We start from the raw sequence: 22,084 nt of genomic DNA on the forward strand, positions 1-22,084 counted from the left end.
CCTTTCAACCCATATTTTAGTTTTATTAAGATGAACACAAACAAACAAAAATATATTAACAGTTGATGCAACGTTTGTAAACTTATTTTTAGTCTTCTAATCAATACTCACTATTCTTTCCTATAAACATTGTAAAAGAAACAGTGTCAGAAAGAAAATTATATTATTAGCTGAAGAGAGAAAAGGAAACCAATGTTTAGCAACTAAATTGTCACAATATCTTTGGCAACAGAAGAACCAGAAGCCCCAAATGTAAATTAGGATTGTTTGTTTTATTCTTAGAAAAAAAATTAAAAGTTAAAATGTCATTAGCTCAAAGCAAATGTGCCATTCATTTCTTATAGCTGTGAGCGTGCTCCATTAGTACCTTCTAAATGTTTTTGTTTAAAATCACTCTGCATATTGACAAGTCTGCTAACCAGAACGTGATTTACCCTTTCCCATATATGCAGTAACACCCCACTGACATAATTCAATTGCATCTAACAAAGACAGTAATTAAGCTTGTTTTTAAATAACAAACCTATCAATTATGCTTAAGTATTATTATTCTTATGAGAAGTCTAATACCAATCTATCACCTTCCATAACAGTGTCTAAAAGTCAAGGCCACTATCTAATCAGAAGATGTGGTAGCAAGAACATCTAATGCCACAAAAATAAATAAATAAATAAAATAAAAAGCCTTTCAAAAGCAGATGTTTGGATGATTACATCTCCAAATTAGAAAGTATTGCTGATGAAAGAATAAAAACGGAATAGCAGCTTTCTGCCTCACTGCCAGAGACCACTTTAAAGCAGAGTTTCACTTTGGCTTGACTTGGTAAATAACAAGGAAAATCTTTATCAAGAAAGCAAAAAAAAAAAAAAAAAAAAAAAAAAATCTTGTGTGTTTAGCAGTAGATTACCAGAACACTGCAGGGGAAAAGGAGGGGGGAGGAGAGGGGGGATGTGGGAGGAAAGTAGTAATATTATAAATGAAGTTTCCAGATTTTATTGTTTATAAAAGACCCTCAGAACCACTAAACACAGAGTTGATAAAACTACCAAGAACCTCATCTATTCTTCTCCTGCTCCTGTAGGGGAACATGCATTGGCTTTCTCTTTCAAGAAGCTCTTTGAGAACCTGGGTTACACAGCAGATTAAATTCTGCTCTAATATGTACATATAGGATAGTTGATTTACATCATTCCTAAGATAAGGTACTCCATATACACAGTGGAGACCCACGAGCTAGGGAATAATATTCAAAAAGGAGCGATTAATCTGTAAGGCCATGGACAAAAAGGCAGTTACTGAAACTTCTCATCCTCCTTTATCTTCTATAGTCTCATTCCACCTTTCCTCACATGTTCCAGGAAAAACACTTAAAAAAACCTGCTTCTCTACTTCCCTCATAGAAAGCTATAGAGCTTTCCGTATCCAGTTCCAAAAACTCTTTATTGATTTTATTCCTAAATAATTGAGTGGTACAACATCAGCTGAAATATTTCTGGCAGTTTTTGTATATTTGCATGGACCAGATTTTATTATAAGCTTAAAACGAGGAGACAGCAAGATACTTTATCATGGGCTTTGTGGAGCAGATGGCAAGCCTCTTCCTGTCTGCAGATTAGTAACGTGCTAGCTTGCATGCAAACACAGGTTTCATTTTCTATATCCATATAGACAACCATTTAAGACACTACAGAGGCTCTGGGCAATGAGCTCAAACTACCATCAAACAACTCTCCCCCTCATCTAAGCTGCAAAACTTTTTAGAAGTTAAATATTTACAAAACTGGAGTAAGGACAAATTCCTGGCACTGGGGTCTCACAAGAACATCTTCAGCAACATCAGTCTCAAGCCAGTTCACCCATGCTCTCTATGTTGCCTTCCTGCTTCCACATTCCCAGAACCACTTTGCAAACAAAACTATTAGCATGACTTTTGGGGGAAAAAAAATAATAATTACATGATGAAACTGATGTGAGAGGGAAAAAAAAAAAAAAAAGGTTATTTTTCATCCGGACAAACTGCCATGGTTCATTCTCAGACATACAAAACCAGGCCCCTCTGCAGCTGAAGAGTGACTAAAGGCTGCTCGTAGCACTCTCAGACACCCCAAGGAAGTGCAAAAGTCAAGGAAGAAAGTGAGTCTTCCAACAACACTGATTGAAAAATCAGTATCTTCACCGAGCAGATAATGTTCAAAAGTTTACAAGATTACACTCCAAATGTACCAGAAAGAAATACATACAGATCAATTCATTTAGATGTGGTGTTACATGAAAGAACAGCTGTGATGTCTATTACTACTGCTCATAGTCTGTTAAAACCAGCTTAAACTACACACAGAAAGACCAAATTAACTTCTGTAGCATTTTTAGATATTTTTAAAACTTCCCCAGATTTTTATTCCCACAATGTAACGTAAGACAAAATAAGCTTTACCAGAGGTTAAGAGCACGAATCACAAATACAGACACATTAGTGTTGCGATATTTAAGATGCAGCATGCAAAACAAAACAATGTAGTAACTTGCAGTATCCCTTTTCTTAATTTTGTACTAGTTTATGAGCATGTATTCAACTTTACTAATAAATGCTGATTAATCAAGAGCACTCCGAAATATAACAAGCTTAAAAACTTCTTCTAGTCATTAGAAAATGCATATTCACAGTTCATTGACAGATTAAATGCTGTGCTTGAGTCCTGAAGGTTTGATGACAGCAATGGAGATCTAAGTGCATTCTCTCCAACTAATTGGCAGGTAATGCAATCAACTAAAATGTAAGAGTTTCTCATTGGATTAAAATTGAGAAACCAAGCAAGTTCATTCCTGATAATCCACAAAGCGTATAGTCCTACAATTATCATAAAATCAGTCAAAGTTACTCTACATTTCTACAGTTATTTCATCAGCAGTTTCAGAAGTCAAAAAGGAAGAGATTAATGCACATTCAAACACTGAGCTGAGTTTACTATTAAGTTTTTGTCTATTTATTTTCTGTTCTTATCTAATCAGTAGATTAATGTTTACTTCTCTGGAAAAGGGATAGTGCGTATCTCACACATATGTAGCCTTGAATAAATACAAACCCTGATAAAAAGAAAGCGGCATGCCAGATATCTCTGAAGACAGCGCCAATACTGTAAGAGGTGCTTGTACCGTAGCTCTGCACTGTTCCCTCCTGTGTGTTATCTGTGGTACTAGAGCCATCTCCTTCCCTATGTACTTCCAAATGTGCTGCTTTCCTTAATTTCCTTCATCAGAAGAGATTAAAATTGGAAGGTAGCTTTATAAGTGCAATCTACTACTTCTATAACGTGTTCAGCAGTTTTAAGCATGCAAAAACAAGCAAAAATCCAAGGCATGTTGCAAAAGGCTTATGTTGATTTAACAAACTCCATTTATGAAAATTAATTATAACAGTTATTCATGATCTTAACACTTAAACACAAGACATATTTCATCTCAGAGGCTAAGACCTGCAAAATTTCACTACTGCAGGTTTTCCCACTGCAATGGGACAGTTCACTGTAGCAAACCATATTCACTGAAGTGCTGGAAGATTTAAAGGTCTGTGCTTCCAGCACCTTCTTTATCATGTTTATCACAAATCGTTGGTCAGTACTGCACAGAGTTCTAAAGCAAAAGTTGCAGTAATATGTCACCCCATCAGTATTCAGTCACAAGCTCTTTTGAGACAAAAACATCAGATTTAATGTATTAAAAAAAACAGTGCACAAATTAGTAAATGCACAGATGTTAGAGCAGTAACTAAGCACCCATAAATAGATAAAAATAGAGCCTCAATTTCTCATCTCTTGCAAAGCAGAGACTGTAAATCCCTACAATTTTATGCACTTTCTTCAGAATAATTTAACAAATCTAAATGATAAGTACTTTAATACAGACAATACCTTCTTCTTTTAACCCCTGTGCTGGGAGGAGGCTTAGGGGTTCGTGTTGAAACAATCTGACAGTGTACAGTTCCAAGTAGCAACATGAGCCATATTGGCCCAATTACTTCAGTCAGAGGTATATTATGTGGGCTCTGGGCTGTACAGAATAACACTACAGCAGCAACTGGAAAAGAAGGGAGATGAAGTTGAGTTCAATACTTGAAATGTCTGGGAAGGCAAACTTCTTATATTCTTCATAGAATCATAAAGGTTGGAAAAGACCCCTGGAATCATCAAGCCCAACTATCAATCCATCATTACCTGTTAATCTTATAACCCTATAACCAACACCCCCAGAGCTCTTCCCACTCCTGTTAGAATAGCCCAATCACTACTACAACTTAGAAAAGCTTTTAAAAAGCTTCAGGTCAGTCTAAACACAATCAACAGCATGAGGCAGACAGAAAATATTTTTCTTTGCTGACTGTATATTCTCATCACTCTCTGGACTGAAGTGCTGAGTTCTCTAACAACAGAACGTGCAAGATCCAAACACCTAAAATATATCATATGAAGGCAGACCTAACAGAGCAGATACCTGGACATCATTTTTTTCCACTAAAAAGAGATAGGTATGTTGTTTTTTTAATTGTTTTATGTTGTTGGTTTTAAAATAATAATAATAATAATCTTTAGCAAGGTAACCATTACTAGAAACAGAATGAATACATAAAACATTGGAATTATTTTTTATTTTACTTAACAAACCCTCACTTGTTATGCTTTATGTATGAGGTAGAACACTCATTGGGTTTGTTGGCTTTTTTTCTTAACTATGAGCTACTTAAGGTTATTTTGTATGAAGTTCCTCAGATGGCATGAACCAAACAGAAAACAGTAAATTAGGAAAAGGTACAGTAACAACACCCCTTTCTAAATGAGTCCATCTAAGTTTCTTAAACACACCGTTAGATTCATATGGTATTAAGTGTAAACAAATAGCCAGCTTTGATTCCTACTATACAATTTGTGTAAGCATACTGATCAGAGTGCAAGAAGCTCCACAGATCCATGTGAGGTGATTTACAGGACTAAGTACCCACAAGATAATTTCAAACTTCACTACAGATTCCAGAAAACGTGACTCTATAGACTGCACATCCCCCACCATGAAGTTTACACAGAGACTTGACAAAATATTACCAACCTCCCCGTCCTTCCAGTAGCACAGGAAGGAAATACACAAACTTCTGCACAATGTGCCAACATACCATGGTTCAGACCACCACAGAACTGCTCCTACCATTAGCCTGGTCTTCAAACAGAATTTCTCCTACCAGTTTCAATTATTTCTTTACTTGTTTATTACATCTGGACTAGTACTTTCCTAAATGAAAGTGTCGTATTTTGTGAAACAAATAAATGGAATGATTTCATGTAGAGCCAAAAAGCTGTATCAAGGCAGGAAACTATATTTCAAAGACCAAAGCAATTCAGTATTGAAAGCTTTGAAACAGTTGTATCACCAAGAACTTTAAAAAAATGCATACCTACATATATATGTATCTCACCACAATAAGTTTATAATTGCTATGAATATTCACATTCCTTGTTTCATACTAAAATACACAGCGTGAGGTACATCCTAATTATACAGAAACATTTTAAAAGTGAAAATGAGGTAGAGGTATAGCCTAAATGGGTATGGAGTCAGAAGGAAAAAAAGCTTTACTTCTACCTTAACTTACCAGCCTGTTCAATGACCTTGAACAGAAACATTTCTTTGTAGTTCTCTTATCACACAGTTTTCTAATCATAATTTATTATAAAGTAAACAAAGGAAAATAAAATCTGGAGTTTTAATCTGCAGTCAGGGGAAAAAAACATTTCCTATACTGTTACTACTTAGCATAGTATGCTCAGAGTCTAACACATGTAACAATAATTCTTAAGCACCTACCTAAGAATTTGGGATAGGGAAAACTTTTCACAGCTTACACAAATGTCTGTTAAAATATTTCAAGTTTGGGGGCACCATCACTGTGGAACACATTTTACAGCTGCTAACATCAAACGAGGTACTGTATTTTTATTCTTCTATCTGTATTTTTATTCTTCCATTTCTTATTTTAGATACAATTTCCAAAAGATACAGAAATTCATAACTGCGAGGACTGATGGTAAAACTGAAAAGGTAATTATCATATTTTCAATGGATTTCAGTAGGTAACTTGTCAATCGTTTAGCTTTTCTGAGTGCTCAAATTGCTCCCAACCTGCATTAAGCTTCTGTTTTGTTTTTCGTTGTGCATGCTTCCAATATACTTATTCCCTTACTGACTTTCATGCTGTTAAATGCTGACTCCTTTCCTTACTTTCTTCCTTCTCTAATTTTCCTCTTACATTACACACAATTAAGAGGAGCACAGACTTCACATGGAACTCATGATTCATCATCCTATTTAAAAGCTGAGAATTTCTTTCTGTTTGTTAGAAAATGACTTTGCAAAACTGTTAATCTAGGAAGTGTAAAATGAAGATGCATACTCTCCTCGCGTACAATGGAGAAGCATATAGGACAATAAGTAATAGACTTGTTAGTCATCCAGAAGCATGGCTGAGGTATGACAGAAATACGAGCTTAAAGGTTACTGCCTCTGATGTGTCAAGATAACCAATGAAGAACTGGAAGTTGTTCACACATCATCCTACTGTGGCATGCAAGTTGCATAATGGCCAGTTCAGCATTCTGTGCAGACCAAGAGCTCTTATCAAGAAGCACAAGTAACAGAAAGACTAATCCTCATCCAGAAAAATCAAAGGTTTCTTTGGTGACTCAGTCTTGAAATCAATTAGTTCTAAAAACCTAAATTATATGCCAAAGTAACACCAGTGCTAAGGGCAGAAGAAAGTCTGTGAGTAAATGCTCAAATTTTCAAAATGTCCCCTTCATATAAGTGTAAAAGAGGAACTAATCATAAGACAGTTTTGCAATCTATTCCAGCACACACTGTAAGGAATTTTAACAGTATTAAGTGAACAAAGCAACATATAGAAGTAGCATGTTAAATTAAGGCATTCAATTGAAGGTGATCCTATAATCCAATTCTACCTTGAAGAAGGTAAAGAACAAGCAGCCAGAAAAAGATGACTCTTGATGTCACTTGTAGCCACCACCTGTAGAAGAATGGAAAGAAAACAACTCTCACGATTCCTTTGCGGGTCAGAGATGTCCAAGGACTTTCAGGTTTTGCTTTAGCAAAAGCAGATCCTTTAAAAAAAAAAAAATCATTGTTATGACTAACAATAAATTGAGATGCCAAGTAGTTAAGACAGAGGATCAGTAATTAAACATAATTACACATAATTCTAAATGTATCCATACCATCAAGAGAGCATTGCCATAGCCATATCATTCAGGAATATGGTTGAGTCAAACTGATGACCAGCCATAGTAGAAGGGAAGCTAACCAAAGAATAATTCCTCTGTCTCTTCCTCTACGCCACTATTCATCTCACTCACTCAAATGCTCTCTTTCTTCCACATCCTTCCATTACTTTTTCTTCCTGCAAATTCCCACTTCTCTGGCACCTAGAAAACTGTCTAGTATTTGTTAGAGCTAGGAGGAGTACGACTCTGAGTCTGTGAATCCATGTCACCCACAACTGGGGCATGTGCATGTGTGTGAGCGACTCCATGACTGCTAGCAAAGACCAAGGCTTCTGCTAATTCTAGATCTGAATTAAACAAGCACTACAGGAGTGTATCTAGGAGGAAAAGCTGGCTGCTGGGCTCACGGAAAAATAATCTAGATAACATTTTCCCCAGCCTTCATGAGGTATGAGGAAAATTAAACAAAGATCAAATGAAGATTACATACTTCTTGAGAAGTCTTACATCACTTGACCTTCTCTTGTTGTTTTGCTCTTGAAAATGAATAAGAAATATTTAATGCCCATAGAACTGTTACTCCTCCAAAATTTTAACATAACCTTTCCTCAAACCTTCAGAAGATTTTAAAGCAGTCTGAATGTATGGAAATAGGAGACTGCTGAACTGATAACTCCCAAACTATGATCCACAGAAATCCACTGGTTTCTTTTGCTTGAAATCCAAGTCTATTTGACACAATTTAAATCCAGTTTTTCGAGCATTCAGTTTAAGACAAGACAGGCTGGTAGATAATGTAACTTTGAGAAATCTGGCATTTTCTAGCTTAAGACTTACCTCGTACAAGATCAACATCTATGAGGTCTGGTTTTACATGTCCTGTTTTCTTTGGTTTGTTTCTCAAACCCTGAAATACACAAATACTGAACATCAGCACGTATTGACATAAAATAGAGAAATAACAGAACAGCACTGATGTGGTCAGTAATTGTGTTTAACCTATACTGTTCTTAAAAATTCAAACAAAGAAGTCAACTTCAGAGATTTTAAGTACTACAAAACATTTTGAGGAACAAGGCAAATATCAATGCCTTTTTCAACCTTGGCAAAACCTTAACAAAATCTGAAACAATTACTGACCCAACTACTAAGATTTAAAACATTGTTAAGCACTGAGTACACATTTCCCATGGCCTCAGGTTATACAGACAAAATCTTCACACACTTGCAACAATTAGTAGTACATTCATATGAGGTTTCCAGAGCCTTTGTCACAAATCACTTTCCTGAATCTTTTTTCCTTTGATATCTAATTAAGCTTCATCGAATGCTTATATTAGAACTCCTCGACTCTTAAACTAAACGGCAAATCACATTTAATGTAAAAGCCACTATCAACAGCAAGTTCTGCTGTCAGAAATCCAAATTTCAGAGAACTATTGGTATTCCCAATACTGAACACAGAACAGCCCATTAAAAAGAGGAAGAAAAGCAAATAACACAGGAAAGCAAATGGGAAAAAGAAGAGGAAGTTCCTATTTATTCTTTCTTTTAGAAACAGTATCTTTCCTTCCCAGAATCACCAAGGTTAGAAAAGACCAAAAGATCATCCAGTCCAACCATCCAACTTCCTCGCAAAACTTTCAAGTTTATTCTTAATGTTAAAATGTGATGCTTAGAGATAAATATTTGTGAGTTTACTTTGATGCCTTCAGATCAGGCTCTTGGTCACATTAGCTAATAGTGATTCCATGTACAATTCAGACATAGTAAAATACAGTATTTAAAAAAAAAAAAAATAAGGAAGATACAGATGGAATTATAATGGGAGTGATTTAGCTGTGTTCATTCAAATAGCAATTCCATTTGCTGGTGAACTGTAGATTTCCAACACAGTCATATTTCATTCATGTTTAAATAAAAAATGCATTACTTAAGTATAAGCATTAAATTTAGATAAAACTATACAAATTAAATGAATAAAAATGAGAGAAAGATTGAGGACATTTAGCTGTGTTAATCTTCATAGCAACTACATACAGTAATTTTTCAAACAGTGTAGTTCAAAATATTTCTTGCATCTAAATTCAGCTGGACTGATAGGTGATTAGGACAAAATGTGCTCTTAAGATGACAAACACTGTTGTACTGCAGACTTAGCACTGCTTCATGTACAAGATTTTCATAGGTCAGCAGTAATAAAACTGCAGTAATTTTATGTGGAAGCCCATACTTAGAAATTGTATCATCATAGTATCATAGTCTCGTGCAGGTTGGAAGGGACCTCAGAGATCATCGAGTCCAACCTCCGGGATTCGAGCCTCTGTGTAGCAGAGCAGCACTTCTACCACTTGCGCCACAGGGGGATTTGAACTCCGGGCCCCAGTGTTGCAAGGCGGCATTCCTACCACTGTGCCACCAGGGCACAAATTGTAATTATGGTAACTCCATAAATAGCTACATATTCCTGGGAATTCTTGCATAACCAAGCCACTCTATTTCATAAAAGGTTCTAGAGATTAAAAATAGAAAATACTGTATGATACCATAAATTTCAATTGTACTGCTTCTTATGGGTCTCATGATACTTCCCTCAAAGGTCTAAATAAACAGATATGTGCATCTTAGAAGAAATAACCCTCTGGAAACACAGGCAGCCCTATGAACAATTTATCACTGTGCCTATTTTCATTTTACAGAAAGAACTTTTCAAAAGAATAAATATGTCACCAATGGAACTCAATACATCTTTTATTGGGAGAGCAGTGGTAACATTCTTAACAAATGTCACTGGTCAAATCTCAAATGCTTGCAGTGTCTGTGAACTACAGTGAACTGGTAGCTCTACTTTTTGCCATGCGCAGTGAAAGAATTCCCTTTATTAAGATGCAGTTTCTCTATTCGTGTGACACAAATTTGTGCAATATATGCATTAAACAGTAGTGTTCCAAAATACGGTTAATTAAGAAATATTTATGTTTCATACTATTCAGGTCCATCCAATTAACTCACGTAATTTCTATTCAGTGCTGAACACATTTCTACTACCTAATACGAAAACCACAAAGTTTAAATAAAAGCTCTTAAAAATAGTTACTGTCATAGAAATTCTACTGCACAAAGTTTAAAATGAACAGTTCAGTTTAACTTACCCTATTGACAATAATTTATACTATTAGCAACAATTTTATTTTTTTTTACTAAAAAATAACTTCCTGGGTTTTTAGATAAGTTCATTTACAAACAGCATCATAGTGGCTTTGAGGTAAAAGCTTTAAGGTATGACACCTGGATGTAACACCCTGTTTCAGTGCTCCCCTAATTATGCTAAATTATGGGTTCCTTAGGGATGGAAGAGACCTCCAAAGGCCATTTAGTCAAGCTCCTCTGTAATGCATGGGGACACCACAGCTAGAGCAGGTTGTCCAGGGCCTTGTCCAGCCTCCCCTTGGAAGTTCCCCATCAACACTAACTCTTCTGGGCACTATCATTTCTCCCATTGTTCTAATTTGTTAATTATCAGACTATAACCCAAACAAGCTGATTTTCCCACAAGCACAAGACAGTATTTGCAATAAATGATTTGAAAGCTGCCCCATTGCACAGCAGCTACAAAAACTTCTGTCATAATGGCAATTGGTTTTCACAGTCACTGAAAAGACGCTGAAAATCAAGCCATACGCCAACACCTTCATTTGAAATTAGTTGTGTTGATATCAAGAGCATTTCTGCATCGCCTCTCTGCATGCTTCAGACAACAGGTACCACAAGATGCAATTGCCGTGCAGTAATCTTCTGATCACATCAACGTATGGCAGCAAAGCTGCACCTCATGCAGCACACAGCAGTACTGTGCCAGGGAGGACTGGCCGGCAGCTCCCAGCACCTGAGCTGCTCCATCCCCAGGTCTCCCTGCAGCTGCAGCACCAGCAGCAACCCAGGTCTCCTCGTGCTGCCCAACAGGGCACATTGCACAACTGTGGAGCTGTGGTGTCTCAAAGGTTCCTTATCAGGCTCAGAAACACTTTGAAAATATTATCTCCGATTTAAAAGCAAATCTGTAGATTTAGTAGAGTGATCAGGCTCCCATGTAATCACCTCCCTAACATATGCTATTTAGCTATTGAAGTAGTAAAGAATAATCAAAAAACCACAGGAACACTGAAGAAACGTGTATTCTGCTAATGCTAAGAATTAACACAGCCTTTAAGCTCATGCAGTAGTAGCATATTTCTTGTATGCAGTACTTGAAGAGAAAAGGTTAATTGCACGAAAACACCAGAGAAACTGATTTTTAACATTACATATTATGACACGATGTACAGTGAGCAGAAATATGACACAAGGGACTGACTCTTTTCCCCAGAACGCTGTAGCGATGCGGCAGACATTGATGGCACTGTTAGTTAAACCAAAATGCAAAAAACTGCTTACTCAGGACACAAAGCCTGAAGTACTTACCAGTCTAATAAACTGTACAAAACAATGACAGCATCATAAAGGAGGAAAAGTGAACTGGAGGGATAAGGTAACTAACTGAAAGTAAGGAGAGCTCAGATAACCGACGTTAGAATTCATCACAGAGTGAAAGAGAGGCACACACAAACTAAGCTCTGGCTTAAGATAATTAAAAGAAAAAGAAGCACTGATGTACAGATGGATGTAGAACTTAAGTGCTGTGGATTTAGCAGTCATATAAAGTAAATAGAGTATACTATGCCAGTTTCATTTGGTTACACTCCAGAAGTTTATTTTTGCTTCACCAGCATTAAAGAACATCCTATATGTTGTAAGTACATCAGCACATACAATTACAGCATTACTGATAACTGATAAAAAAACAAAAAAACACTTGATATACTGTCGTCTTACCTTGATTTCTCTTTGTTCCACTGATTTTTCCCATATTTGCTGATCGTATGCCCCAATCTAAAAAGAACACAAAACAGAAAGAATCTATATTAGGCTTTCAAATACCTTGATTGTACAAAACCTATCTATCTTTCAGTCAAACATAAAGATGACGGGCTATCTCCTGAAGGAGACTTATTGTCAAAGTAATCTTTATCTTCCACACTCCATCTTCACTGGGCAAGACCTGGCTGACCCAGAACTCTGCTGAGCCTGACAGGCTGAGGCCAGCCAGCCCAAAGCCTCACTACGGGGCTGCCCAGCCTCAGTGCAGCTGCTGCCAGCTAACTTGAAAGAAAACACAATTTACAGTTAGTTGAAGCCAGAACTTCCACTCGTTACTACAGAATGGCTCCCTCTACAATTCCTGTTCCTCACCACCCACTTTTACAGGTCCATTGTCTTGAGTTCCATCTCTTCAGACTGCACAGCAGAAGTTACCAACAGGCTGGGAAGCAGATGGATTCCAGGTCAGGGAAAACTCAATGGATATCAAGAAACTGCCCTTTTCCCTAGTGAATCACTGATGAAATAACACTCCTAGTAAACCTATTTCAAAACGTAATGCATCTTTTCCTTATACCATACTGTACTACTTTCTTTCCCTGAGTACAAGCATTATTAGACTGTCAGTTCTAAGGCTTCCAAGACTCTCATTAAGCTACCAGTCTATTTATCCCCGAAGCTCTTCTAAAGATCTTAGCTTTGTCTGAATATGAACAAGGTTTTAGTTAAAAATTTGTAGTAAAAAGGAATTGGTTTTCTCCAGGCTCTACTCTCATCGCATTTCTGTAGAAAACTTCAGGTATTAATAAGACTGAAGGTAAGATAAAGAGACAAGAGTAAGTCAATACGTAAGACAATGCATCTTTCTAAGAAGTTACCAAAGAGAACCAGCTTGCTTTGAACAGTGCACACAGCTTCTAGACATTTCTCAGCAATGATCTGTTTTACTATGTAGAAACATAGAACAGCTTGGGTTGGAAGAGAACTCAAAGCCCACCCATTCCCAACCTCTGCCTTGGGCTGGCTGCCCCCACCAGCTCAGGCTGCTCAGGGCCCCATCCAACCTGGCCTTGAGCACCTCTAGGGATGGGGCAGCACAGCTCCATGGGCAGCCAGTGCCTTCACCAAACGTTTTTCAAGTTATCCATCCCAGCAGCTCTCCTTAGATATATACATTGACACACGTGCACCCACATTTACTGCATCATACCTGATCCTTGGTTCCTGTTAACAAGCCTTGACCAGTGAAGCATAGAACTGATTTTGTGTCACAACAGTAAGGCAGACGCATGTATGGAAGGAAACTTACTCAAAGTTTCTTTATTAACTGTAAAGAAAGCTGATAGAACCAGCTTAGATCAAACACCCGATGGGAAGGAATAAAAAACCCACTGCTTGATTACTCCATGGCTCATTTTCATGCCTGCTTAGTACTTCGCATTCACAAGATACAGACACCCAAACACTATCCTAAAATACCAAAAGAAAACCTACTGACTTTTTAGTAATAATAAGACATACTTAGCACCTTGCATCTAGAAAAAGCACACAGACCATGGAAAATAATGGAGAAGTCAGGCACTATACTGAGCAGATTAAACACTTGCCATAATTAAACTAATTAAAATAAAGCTAGTTTAAGAGCTGACTCCATCTGGATAATTGCCAGCAATTAAAAAGTCAATATGTTGAATAACCACTCCACCCAGATGTTTATATCAAATTGCTTTGGCTTCTTCCTAAATACGCTCTAAATGACATTTCAGATCTTCCTGTTTTTCATGACATTTACTAAGAAGAATCCCAAGTGAGTTTTTTACATGGCATAATATTGGGTCTTTCCCCCCTCACTTCCCAACAAGCTTTCTACAAAGACAGAAGAGTCTGCCTCCCACTTCGTAGGGCAAGAAACAAAGGCGGAGGACCTCGTGCCAAGAAAACTGCAAAGCGAATCCTGTACTTCTAATCACATTCATGACCAATTTTAGAGTTAAAAGAGTCTTTAAGAGAGTTCTTCACATAAAGAAACAATAGATGATTTGTTATAGGAATACAGATCCCAGAAGACATCCCAGTCGACCAAATTTCAGTAGGGCTTACTTGTGTTCCCCTACAAACATACTGGGTGGCGGCTCCTGTCTCCAAAAGCAGGGATTCTGCCATTGACATTTTTCTTTTAATGTTATTCCATAACATAATTATTTCAGCAGTAAGTAAAATAAGAGAAAAGGACCAGGTAGATGGTCTTTACAAGTACGTATTGGCCTGACCAATCTTTTCTGATCACTATCAATTATCAAAATCTGAGTGTAGGGCTGCTAAATAAAGGCGTACTGCTGCAAACAGACAAGCGATCTAGAGACAGCTACAGAGAGCAATTATCACTACAATCTCTTGCAAATTATTTCATTTCTTTTTAATCCACCCAACTGTGCATTTTTATGCTTTAGGAAGCCTTTTGAGGTACCTTTGGGAGTGCACATTACAAGCTCAGGCCATCAAATTCTCACCTGATCTTCAATCACCCTTCTCTCAAACAGCACAAGCATCCATCTATACTTCTCTCAGAAGGAAACACAAGCAAATAAGGGCATCACTGTAAAGTTACATACTGGCACAGACCATTTCCCACATTAAACAAAAATCCGTAGACCCAGTGTTACTGACAGAAAAGACAAGTAAGAAACAGAGACATTCAATCATTTCTTCTACCCAACAACAGGAAAACTGTCTCCAGGGCTACAAAGGTGCTCAAGGTTCCTATGTGTGGAATCACTAAGTTGATATGAAGACGCAACTACCTGCATATACCTGAAGCTCCCAACTCTACCCCAACTCTCTCCCATTACACCTGCAAATTCTGCAGTATTCTTCAAAGAAAGCTGAAAGAGTCTAAAAAATGTCCATTTTTTAACTGTACAACAACTAAAGCTCTTAAAATCTGTTCAAAACTTTGTGCCAGACTTGGCAAAATAGTCTGACACTGGCATTTTCAAGCCATTAATCCAACCAACAACTGGGTGGTTTCTTTAATGAAGCGAAGTCCACAACACTACCCATTTTTTATCTAATTTAACACAGAATTTACCCTCATTTACAAAAGAGCTAATCAAAAGAGGATCATAAACTGCATTTACAGCCTTTTTGTTTGTTTAAGGATTTAGCAAAAAATAATAATAACAACCTAAAGAAAAAAAAAAAACCCAAGCCTTCCTTCCTTAATAATTTGTTAACTAAAGTTACATGGTAAGCCTATATCTATATCCCAAACATTCCTCTTGAATGGCTGGAAATGGAACGGGCTACCCAGGCAGGTATTTGAGTCACTGTCTCTGGAGATGTTCGAGAAACATTCAGATGTAGCACTAAGGAACGTGGCTGGGTGCTATTGGTGATAGGGTGACAGCTGGACTGGATGATTTTGTAGGTCTGTTCCAACTGTGGTGATTCCATCACCAAGCATGAGCAGCAGCACATCCCCCTCATAGGAAACATGCCAATAGCACGCTATAGATGGAATAAATTGTAGCACAACCTGCAGCAGAACTGGAACAGATATTTTCTATTAATTTACTTTAAATCATGCACCACAGGCTTCTTCAATGACAAGACTCTACCCAGTCTACCCAAACCAGTTACCTCTAAAACATTCTGACACCTTGCTTCAATAAATGCCTCAGAGAGAAGATTAAAGATGAGCTCAACTTTGACCTCACAAATGCCTATCTAAAATTTGTTTGACGCTTTTACATCTAGTTTTTATAACAACTTAACACAATCTGTCTAAGTAAGTAAAGCTATTGGAAACAGCTCATTCTGGTTTCAAATATAGCCCAGCACTAAGGCTTTCTGCATTGCAAATTATTTCTTCCCTGTGTCTTTCTCATAAACAGATCAATAGGCCACGTGTGCATGAAGACTGAACTTGAGCTTTGTGAATGACACTGATATTCACTTTAAGCTAATGTAGCGATGGTATCAACATGTAGCCCAATACTCACAGAGCCTTCGGATTCTAATGGAATCGATCAATATTTCAGGAGACATTTATAATTTATGACAAAGGCAGCTAATGAAGATTATAATCCTAAGAATACATCGCATTTCCTGCTGGATCTTAAAACTTTAATGTTTATCCATAATGAAATCTGCACGCTAAGCTTTGTCCCTTAAAACTGCTACACATTTTAACAAGCAATATCAACATACTGCTGCAAATCCGAACGATACAGAGCTTGGTGAAGAAAAAGCGAAGTTGCTTCTTTAGGCTGTCTACAAAGCAAATTAAGTTTTTAACATCTTTTTAAAATATTTAGTATTAATCTATTAGCTACTACAATTTATTCATTTTTACAGCCCAACATTTTCAAATCTGTACCAACTTCTATAACAGAATGTTTTTAACACATCCATTCTTGGCCACCCAGATGACAGCTGTAGGCACAGTGAGCTCTTCCCTCTGCCCTCTCTTCTTCATGCAGAACAAACCATGGTCTCTCAGACTCACTGTACATCACACACTTCAGCCTCAGAACCACCTTCCTGGCCTTCCAAGGAGCACCAACGCCTTTCTTATACTACACAGCCCCAATCTGGGCATGGCACCCTACATGCTGTATCACAACCCGAACAGAGGGACAATCTTTTCCCTTGACCCACTGCCTACGCTATGACTACAGCCCAGTCATTCTTCAAGACTTAAGCCCTCAGCAACATTATTTTTTTTTTCCTTCTATGTGTTTGCAACATCCTGGTGTGTGACCGAGAGTCAGTTATCTTGGGAAAAGAAATGCTAAATTATGCTAAACACTCTTATAAACAGAGGGATTTGCAGCTCATTCTCACAGATACATTCAGCTTCTTACAGTTTAAACTGCATTGGCACCCTAACCACATTCACTAAGTACACAAATGTAGCAGCCAGGCACAGCATACAGGGGCTTTGTTCAGCCACACAGGTTAGAGTGATTCTGATCAACTGCATAAGATTCAGCAACTTGAATTGTGACTCACTGAAACAAGTTACTGAAGGAAATCCCCATCACTGGGTCAGCTGACATCCTGAGCACCCAATTTTAGTTCTACACAGAAAGCAGCTTTGCTAAATACCTATTTTTTCTCCCAGTGCTTTCATAGAATAATGGAATCGTGCCTGTCATCTCCCCTGAGCCTCCTCCTCCTCACACTACACAGTTCCCTCGGTGACTCCTATTAACACTTGCCTTCTAGTCCATTCAACAGCTTCATTGCTCTTTTCTATACGCATCCCAGCAACTCAATATCCCCCATGTAGTGAGGGGTCCAAACTGGACCCAGCAGTTGAGGTGCAGCCTCACCAGTGCCAAGTACAGAAGGACATTCACTTCCCCACTTCTGTCAGCCTCACTACTTCTGATGCAAGCCAGGACACTGTTGGTCTTCTTGGCTACCTGTGCACACTGCTGGCTCACACTCAGCTGGCTGTCAGCCAGCACCCCCGGATCCTTTTCTGTCAGGCAACTTTCTTCACCCTTCCCCACACTTATCCTGCTGCCTGAGGTTCTTATGACCCAAGTGAAACACACAGCAAGTACCCCTGATGAATGCCATACAGTTGGACACTGCCCATTAGTGTAGCCTGCTCAGATCCCTCCATAGATCCTTCCTTCCCAGTGGCAGATCAACAAGCCCATCCAACTTGGTGTCATCTGCAAACCTTAATCGAGGCCACACTTGATCCTCAGTCCCCTCATCAAGTTCACTGATACATAAACAAACCTGGCCCCAAACGGAGCCCTGGGAAACATCGCTTTCAAAATAGTCAGCTCTGATTCTTGCCAAGTTTTGGTACTTGAAGATTGGCCTTTTTGAGAGTTTCAGCATCCCAACACAGCCACATACCCAGACTGCTGTGTGAAAACTGGTTTGTGTGCCAGGGTCACCACCACATCACATTAATTCAGTACCAAGAGGGAAATCAAGTTGTTTCAGGGTATGGTATAATTACTGTTTCTTTATTAAGCTGGAAAGAATAATCTTAGGCTAATGAGCTATAAAACACTAAACATTACAGATCTTAATGCAATTACAACTCTAATTTTGCCCTTTAAAGCCATGGCAAAGAAAACATCTCATTTGTTTTATTGTGAACTTTAACAGCAGTACCCAAAGGACACCCAAAGCAGCATAAAGCTGTACTGGCAAAGTTAAATGATAAGCAATTAGATGCAGGATTCAGGTTCATTAAGCTCCATTCTGCCTTCACTGACAACCATCCCCAAGAGATGGGAAAACTTAATTCACTCCTGCAATACTGTTAACAAATGTGTGCCAAGCCCTCCATTTTTGTAGCAAACATTAAAAATCAAAAAGCTGTAATGGTAAATTCCTTGGTTTACCATTGGCTATTCTTTGGTATACCCTTGGTTTAGTTGTAAAATCAGAAATCAGAGCAGAAATTGTACATATTTTTAAGCCTTGAAAGTATTATAATAAGTGAATACAAAGATATTAAGTTCTATGCAGTATTTCATGTTCATTACTGGTTTTATTGTTTTTAACCTCAGGTGCTGTTATTGGCACAGCACTTCGAATACACACACACCATCCTAAGGCTGTTTATTAACAAAGCACAGACAGGCACCTCGGAGCTCCGCAGCTGCCAGGGACCGATGCAGGGAGCAGACAACCCCACCACACCCGCTGCTGCTGGCAGCCACGTGCTGACAGGAAGCCGGCACACGCCTGTCTGACCTCCCTGAGACACACAAACATCTCAGCACGACACTCCTCCGTATGACCAGGAGCAGCTCATTAATGGACCTCCCTACACAGCCAGCATGCCCACATTGCATGTCCCTGTAGCAGCGGGGAAGCTCACGCTACCAGTGTATGCAGGAAAGCAACGTCCTGCACACATCCCTGCCCTACACCTCAGATAACAAACTGGTTTTAACACACCCAACAATCCAAACAAAAGGAATTAAGAACTAACTAAGCATTTTTACAAGGCGGACATAAAGAGCTCCCCTGCACTGTAAGTGCACTACATGTATTGCAACAGCAATACACAAGTTGACACAATAAAAAGTCTGACCTTTAAACGATTAAGCAAGTTACTAAGTCGCCCTGAGTGAGGAGCTCCATTGCAGACAATAGAATGAGTCACAGTAAGGAGCATTGGGTGCCGCTCCTTGCAGCCAGTGCAGCTGGAAGAGCTCAACCGTGTAACTCTAGAAGTGCCTGACTTTGGAGAAGACAGCATTGAAATTCAATGGAGGGAAATCTAGTGTAAAATATGTATAAATAGTGTAAAAATGTAAAAACTCATTTACATGAAAAAAAAACCTTACAAAATGATAGCTCTTTTTCCTCACTTTATCACACAGGCAACCACTAGTTTGAGCAACCATTACTGCAACCCCAGTTCTCTCTTGACCCAGAAACAATGTTTTACTGCTAAGTATTGATTTCTCCCCACGTTCAATTTCAGCTACAGCAGTGAGGGTTGAGCAGACTTAAAAGCAAGGCAAGAGGGACAAATCGGACCTGATACACTTAGAATTGAAAGCAAATAATGGAAACGTGTCAGGAGGGACAAGAAAAACGCCTGCTGCCCATTCATCTCCAGCACAGTTCTTCCATTTCCCGGGTTGAAATCTAAGTACAATGAATCCAATGGAAAAAATACTGTGCCATGTAAATGACGGGAAGAAAATCAGGGACATGGATAAAAAGTCCAAGATCTTCTTAGGAAAGGATCATACGCAGCACTACAAAGTTAACAGCTTCTAGGAGTTATCAGCCTGATCCAGGCTCTCACTACATTGGGACCCAGAGATCATCCAATGATCATCAACACTGACATGAGATGCAACATGTCTGAATTTGTCCCAAAAGAAGACATCGCTCTCTCATTCAGAAAGAAGTTCTGAAAGCTTTTTGATTGCAACTGATTGCAATTCAACTTTGTTCACACCATGGAAAACACCAACATCGGTTCCATGTGACATCACATCTCTCCTATCTAGGAGAGTGGTTAGGCCCTGGAACAGGCTGCCCAGGGAGGTTGTGGATGCCCCGTCCTTGGAGGTGTTCAAGACCAGGTTGGACGGGGCCCTGGGCAACCTGATCTAGTAAATGTGTATGTTTGGTGGCCCTGCCAGGCAGGGGGGTTGGAACTACATGATCCTTGAGGTCCCTTCCAACCCGGGTCATTCTGTGATTCTCCTGAAGACAGCCCAGCCTTTCATGAAGTAATGGTGGTCACACACCACAGTCCCTTGCCTCAAAGGCAGGAGCAGGTAAAATCAGCTTATTCTAATTCTAAAGATTTCTATTAAGCGTCATTTTTCCTTTCCACTGAATTTCAGTATATTAAGTCTTCCTCCAAATCACCCCACAAGTCTTTGTAACAACAGAAAGGACCCAAACTCAAGAAATGATTCAAACATACCACCCAATTCCACTGCACATGTCTGCCTTTATGTACCTCATCCGTGCTACCACTGGAATAACCAGGACACCATCAAGAATCTCCAGCAATGTGTGCACATACCAGAAACAGTAAACAGATCTGAGAAGTAAAGCCATGTGACAGCAATACCAAACTTTGTTATTGAAGAAATTCCGCAATATGCTTTTATTATTTTAAATGCACAAATAAGGAAATTCCCATCTACGACTCTAGAAAGCACTGAAGAGATGGGAGCTTCTCATGAGCGCCCACAGGGATGGTTGCGCTTTAATCTGCCCATATAGTCTTCTTAATATGGACAAAAATAGTTTTTCTAAAGCTTGAATGAGGGAAGGGAGAGAGTATAAAGTACTAAAAAATTTCTCATTAAGTTCTCAATGATTCCCATGTTTTTAATACATAATTGAATATACAGCATAAACTAAGCAAGCAGAATTTATTTTTCTGCTTTTCCAGCTGCACCTTTAATTCACAGTTGAGAAGATGACACAGACTGTCAGTACTGTCAGATTTCTACAAGTTACACGTGCTTACAATAAAAGTTAACCACAATTTCTATTTTGAAGAGCACTGCCATTGTTCCCCCTAAGAGCAGCATGTTCTCCCCAGAGAGAGCCACAGGACCAAGGAAAACAGGAACCTAATGAAGCACGGAGCGATAAGGAAAAACAGAACAAGCTCATCACACCTGAAATCCTACATCCAAACTCAGCAAAATTCTCCGTGCTTTTAAAAACAATTTAGCTGAGTAAGTCAAGCAGTACAGGAATGTCAAGAGGATACAATAACTGGAAATAATTTCAGTCAGACATCAATATTTCTTTGTACAGATATGAAACAAAATATATACGCTAACAGGAGACACTGTAACTGCACATGTCCCAGCGGGATCTTTTTTCTCTTTCCTGTTTCTCTCCATTCTGTTCTTTTAATTGACTTCTACAGAAACCTCTTTAGGCTATGGATTATATCAGTCCTTAATACTAGCACAGAAAGTTTGAACTCTTACTTCCTACTTAAATACGGTGATTGTCTTATGTACTATAGAAACAGCATTCTCCTGCACACAAGTACATTAATCAACATTACAATGAAATCAATAGCCTGACCAAGAGCAGTTCTATCCTGCAAGGCATTGCCGTTACGCATTAAGTTACTTTCAGAAGCAGAGTTCCAAGCTACTCCCTCTCATGGAACACCAACCAACAACACAGCACTACTTCATATTTATTATACTTGACACATAAAATGCAATAAGTCAACTTGTTTTTTTCCCCCTGAAGTCACCATAAAAACAAACAGAAAGCTTACCTTTTTCTGGTACCAAACTATAGCATCAGTTACTTTGGACGCCATTTATTCCACTGAATTCACCCAGTCATTTTAGGCTGTTAACAGAAAGAAACAGAACTTTACTTCCACTTTCCAGTG

The 22,084-nt window shown here is 38.5% G+C and overlaps 1 protein-coding gene across 8 annotated transcripts in view; it reads right to left on the reverse strand.

Moving 5' to 3' along the window:
• The window catches only part of PHTF2 (putative homeodomain transcription factor 2), a 53,904-nt gene that overhangs the window by 19,238 nt on the left and 12,582 nt on the right, over window positions 1-22,084 (reverse strand). For 3 of the 8 annotated variants that reach the window (XM_015880838.2, XM_085512884.1, XM_085512881.1), the window contains exons 2-8: window positions 21,965-22,041; window positions 12,154-12,210; window positions 11,743-11,754; window positions 8,119-8,188; window positions 7,003-7,161; window positions 3,910-4,075; window positions 3,085-3,249 (exon numbers count right to left, since the gene is read on the reverse strand). In XM_015880838.2, the coding sequence (XP_015736324.2) occupies window positions 3,085-3,249; window positions 3,910-4,075; window positions 7,003-7,161; window positions 8,119-8,188; window positions 11,743-11,754; window positions 12,154-12,210; window positions 21,965-22,009 (674 nt within the window). In that variant the 5' untranslated portion in view covers window positions 22,010-22,041. The remainder of the gene's footprint in view (window positions 1-3,084; window positions 3,250-3,909; window positions 4,076-7,002; window positions 7,162-8,118; window positions 8,189-11,742; window positions 11,755-12,153; window positions 12,211-21,964; window positions 22,042-22,084) is intronic. The other 5 variants (XM_015881007.3, XM_085512897.1, XM_085512892.1 and 2 more) reach the window with 3 other exon arrangements.

Source organism: Coturnix japonica, chromosome 1 (genome assembly GCF_054131305.1).
Source record: "Coturnix japonica strain WE chromosome 1, WE-NBRP24, whole genome shotgun sequence".
Lineage (NCBI taxonomy): Eukaryota > Metazoa > Chordata > Aves > Galliformes > Phasianidae > Coturnix > Coturnix japonica.